The 5,000-nt window shown below is 46.7% G+C and overlaps 1 protein-coding gene across 3 annotated transcripts in view; it reads right to left on the reverse strand.

The window, feature by feature from the left end:
* Window positions 1-1,516: 1,516 nt before the first annotated feature.
* Window positions 1,517-5,000, reverse strand: part of exoc3l2b (exocyst complex component 3-like 2b) — a 33,539-nt gene continuing 30,055 nt past the window's right edge. For 2 of the 3 annotated variants that reach the window (XM_084438326.1, XM_084438325.1), the window contains exon 14: window positions 1,517-3,342. In XM_084438326.1, coding sequence (XP_084294452.1) covers window positions 3,060-3,342 — 283 coding nt within the window. In that variant the 3' untranslated portion in view covers window positions 1,517-3,059. The remainder of the gene's footprint in view (window positions 3,343-5,000) is intronic. The other variant, XR_014630457.1, reaches the window with a different exon arrangement.

A 5,000-nucleotide genomic window follows, 5' to 3' on the forward strand; every position in this document is an offset into this window, starting at 1 on the left:
GAAGCTGTGGACATTTTTAAGCAAGATCATGACATACCTTTTTAATCTAGCTTTTATCATTGATATTTTATTTAGCTTCATTTATATCATATTTAAACCTTGCATTTTAAATGTTTTTCTTTGGCCATGTATTGTAAACGTCATAGTCAGAAAGGCTAATAATATCCAGACAGACCACTGCAGTTGAACAAGTACTGTACACATGTAAACATGCTGTCCCCCACCCATTATGCATGTTCCCTTGTGGTATCAAGCCCCCTGCTTCTCATCTTTATACAGAGATCCCACTATATTACCCTGTAGAAGACCCCTCAATCTTCTCGCTTTGTTTGTTTATAATGAACCAAAGAAAGACAGCATGATGTGTGATTTTATATAGCATGCCGGCAATCTGGAATCGAGGATGCAACATTCACTAGTTGTTAAACAAGTCCATACACCTGTATGGTCAAAGGTCCTATAAGGAATGTTGAAATACAGACATATCTAGCGCTACTAATGTCACATCATGTGTATCAATGATCAAAGTAAGCTCTCTACAAACCATGGTAGAGTGAATAAGAGTACAGTAACGTCTCCATCTAGTGGGCAAACAAATCCATGCACCTCTATGGTTTTAAGTCCTATAATGAATGTTGAAATACAGACATATCTAGCTCTACTAAACACCCCAAGCTCTACTCTCTGTGGATGTAGAAAGTACATGGTTTCCCAAGTAAACTTGTCTGAGACTATACTGAGACACCAAGCATAGTTTTTGATGTAAAAATATCAATGTACTTGTCAATGGAAAAATGCATTGGAAAGGGCGCCCCTTTTGTGGTCGGTTCTGGTACTACGGGGGGACTGACAGACTCACTCACTCACTCACTCACTGACTCACTCACTCTCTCACTCACTCACGACATGACACCGGCCAACCTAAAGTCCTCGCCCTTCGGCTGTCTCCGGGTGGGGGACAATTAGACCATAGTGTTTGTCAAATGTCACATGCTTTCTCTCACCATGACACTCCGCTCTACTGTCCAGTACAGCAGTAATGAATGACCTAAAATCCTTGTCAGTCTCAGGATAGACAAGTTCATATCAAGACCCATTGATAATTTTTCGCTTGACCAAAATGTGTGAAGAAGAACCATCAAAATGACTTGATGGAAAACGATGTGAAGGAATACCATCAAAATGACCTACAGTGAAAAATCTGAATATTTGGCGCCACCATGTGGACAAAGTCTCACTATCAAATCATTCCTGCAACACAGCAGTGCACTGTAGCATGGCATGCTGACAGAAACATTACAGCATACTGCTATTATCTTCTTCATTATAATACCTAGGGACAATCAGTTTCTAAACTTTATGATTTCATCTGAGGTCTAATATAGTAATCCTTGTTTGCTCACATTTCACCAATAACACTTGACATGTCCGGTATAATCGTGTTAAGGTCAAAGCCAATGTGTCCTTCAATGAGATACACAGACAAACAAAAAACACACAACATATTTGGCCGCCGTTTTCATTTATTCTCATTTAGTTAGATGATTTATGTACACTCTTCAGGCAGAGAGATGGTTACAACCAGCTGGACAGACCATGTGGCCCTGGAGTGGACAGATCAGACCATCAGCGTGGCGCGGGGCTGGTCAATGAGCCTCTCTCTTTGACGTTCTCTGTTCTAAAACACAAATTATCGGAAAACAAATTATGAAAACCAGCCTGACATGAACAATCAGAAGTGCTGTATCCCATCCAAATTTAATCTAATCAAACCATCAAATGATTTTAAATACGTCACAAATCACGAGTCAAAGAAATTAGGAGATTGCTGAGTTTTCACAGGTTAAAACACACAGAACTTCCTCTACTACTTCCTGTTTCTCCATCTCTCTCTGACGGTTTATTGTCTGATTGTCTTGTTTGCTCTCCAGTCAGGGTCCTTTGAGGGTCTGGCAAAAAACTACAGATGACACACACTTGAAATGATGATCCAGGGTACATTCATAAGAGTAAGACTGAGAGTTCAACAATGATTACAAGACAATCAAACTGCACTACAATAAATAAGTTCATTGTTGGTAGATAAATAGGCAGTTATGATTCAACCCACTTCCTCAATCAGCATCTGGGGTTTTCCCTACATAGATTAAATCTAACTCATACATCACACCATGAAAATAAACTTTTATCAAAATCTTAAATACAATCATGGAAAAAAATCAGCGTAGAGATTATATATATATATATATAGTGTAGTACCTTTGATTGGGTTTTTATGTTATGTGCAACTATAAAGAATTCAGTTTCACTCATCCCATACCATCGTCAGCAAATGTTCTTTATAATATTGGTCAGTTCCTAATGTTATTGGTTAGTGCTTGTGACCGACACCATAGCTCTGATGGTCAAGCCAAACAGCCACTCGCTGTGGGGCGGGAGCCATGTCTCAGGCTGGGATGTAGGTGCCTCTCTTGTCAACAGGAGTCGGTGGCAGCCAACCATCATCTTTGGAGACCAAGTCCAAACACTTCCCTCCAATGCATACGTCTGACCACATGTTCACATTGTCGCTGCAAGTCTCTTCCTGTGGAACAAGCCGGCGGGCATCAGTCACACAAATGGAAACACAGGCATCATCGCCTTCTCGTTATCAAGTCGGCCATGGGAGGTCAAAGTGACATTCATTTGCACGCGTTGTCCCACTTCCTGATCCCATGGGGCTCCGCTCTAGGGCAACGCGGCGGTGGGCGGGGCTTAACCACCAGCTCTATTGCAACTGGCTGCTGAGCTGCTGTTCCCAGTGAGTCGTCAGATGAAGTCAGAGCCACCGGTCATTCTCCCTCAGCACATTCTCCCTCAGCACATTACAACACACCTGATTCAGCTACTCCAGGAACTCAATGATCACACGCTCAGTTGATTCAAGGCCAACGCTAGTGTTGCTAGGACAGAACGAAAAGACACTAAAAGAGACAGAGGCGCCCTGCGGGAGAGGAGAGGAAGGAGGTGCTGGGGGGAGGGGAGTCGGGAGGTGACCCCCCGCCCCGCTCGCGTCCGCGTTAGAGCTCGTCGTCGCCGGCCTTGGCGACGGGGGCGTGCCTCTTGCGCCGGGGGCGGAGACTGGAGAAGCAGGAGGAGGCGGAGAGAGCCAGCCGGCTGAGGCCCAGGTTCAGGCAGTGCACCTCCGACGTGACTGGCACATCGTAGAACAGGACGCGGTCCAGGGACAGCCGCGTCAACATCTCGCTGTTCTCGATGTCCTTGACGATGTTGAGGATCTCCTGGCGCTCCGTCTGACGAGTCATCCCCCGGATGTTCAATATGGCCGAAATGTGCTTCTTCCTGTGGAGACAGGGAGAGGAAGCATTGCTGTTAGTGCTTCATCCGAACTGGATACATTGTTTTACTTCCTGGTTACCTTGATTTAAACTCAAACAAGTAAGAAAACCAACATGGCTGCCTAGATTGTCTTGAGGCTGAGACTGAGGCTGGAGAATGGGGGACTTGCTAGTAGGGTGATGTTACATGTACAGGAGGATGAGGGTGAGGGAGGATGAGGGTGTGGGTGAGGGTGAGGGAGGATGAGGATGAGGGAGGATGAGGGTGAGGGAGGATGAAGGGTGAGGATGAGGGTGAGGGAGGATGAGGGTGAGGGTGAGGGGTGAGGGTGAGGGAGGATGAGGGTGAGGATGATGGTGAGGGAGGATGAGGGGTGAGGATGAGGGTGAGGATGAGGGGTTAGGATGAGGGTGAGGATGAGGGTGAGGATGAGGGAGGATGAAGGTGAGGATGAGGATGAAGGTGAGGGAGGATGAAGGGTGAGGATGAAGGGTGAGGATGAGGGGTGAGGGAGGAAGGGAGAGAGAGAGAGGGACGAGGTGGCCACCAGCCCTGTCTGTATGTAATATGGGGATCTTTGGATTGTTTAAGCAGAGCTGTATTGTTTTTAAGATGAAATTCAACAAATAAATCCAATCAATCATCAGAGCAGAGACATTTCCTTGTTTTTATGGGAAGCCATTTTGGCCAGAGAAGGGCAATATGGAAATAGAAGAGTTGAACAGGGCCATACAGCAACTTCGCACACGCACACACGCACACACGCACGCACACACACACACACACGCACACACACACGCACACACACGCACACACACACACCACAATGCGTAAACCATCTGTGTTCCAGGGAGTCAGGCTGGTCTTAGATTGGACACCTTGGCACCAGGAAGTCTCCTAGCGGACCAGAGTGAGCAACTTCCTGTCTGAGGTGACACAAACTGCGAGGCAGTGCCAGGCGCAGCGCCAACCTAGGGTGCATTCAACAGCCGTTCAGACAGAATACTACAGAATATATAGTACTAGTACTATAACACGGGTCCTGTAGCCAAGGAACTGTGGCTTGAATCTTCTCAAACATCTCTTCATCTGATGTGAGAGGCCATTATTTAACAGTGCAAATCAATTTGAAGGAGGAAGCTGTTGATATAATACAGCACTTAATGAATCTTGCAACATATTACAGTAGGATATAATTATGTGGCTGCAGCTTCATCCTCAATGGGACCTACTGTACAGGGAACTCTACAGGTCAATGGTTTACATTTTCCTGAAGCAGGATTCAGACCAAACAATACAGTACATGTGGGTCAGAAATGTACAGTATGTCACGGGGAGCGAACATCGAGGTGTCGGTCCAGATTTAGACCGCGGTTCCATACAGATCTGCCCTCTACTAGGACCCGTGCGTGTGTTCTCCTGCTGGAGAACCCTACAGGTCAGCACCCAGCATTCCACTGGTTCAGGCTATAGAAACCAAACAATAGGGACACATGGAGAATGGAGAGGATCTGCCGCAGGTCAGGGCTGTGCTGTGTGTGTCACGGGAAGAGGAGGTTGAGGCCCCCCCCCCATCCCCAGACCACTCTGTTATCCTAGGAGGGCCCTAGTGGGGCTCTGGGCCCCGTGGCCCCGTGGCCCCCGGCCCCTCTGCCGGCCCC

The sequence above is a fragment of the Borostomias antarcticus genome (genome assembly GCF_949987555.1).
Source record: "Borostomias antarcticus genome assembly, chromosome: 1".
NCBI classification, from domain to species: domain Eukaryota; kingdom Metazoa; phylum Chordata; class Actinopteri; order Stomiiformes; family Stomiidae; genus Borostomias; species Borostomias antarcticus.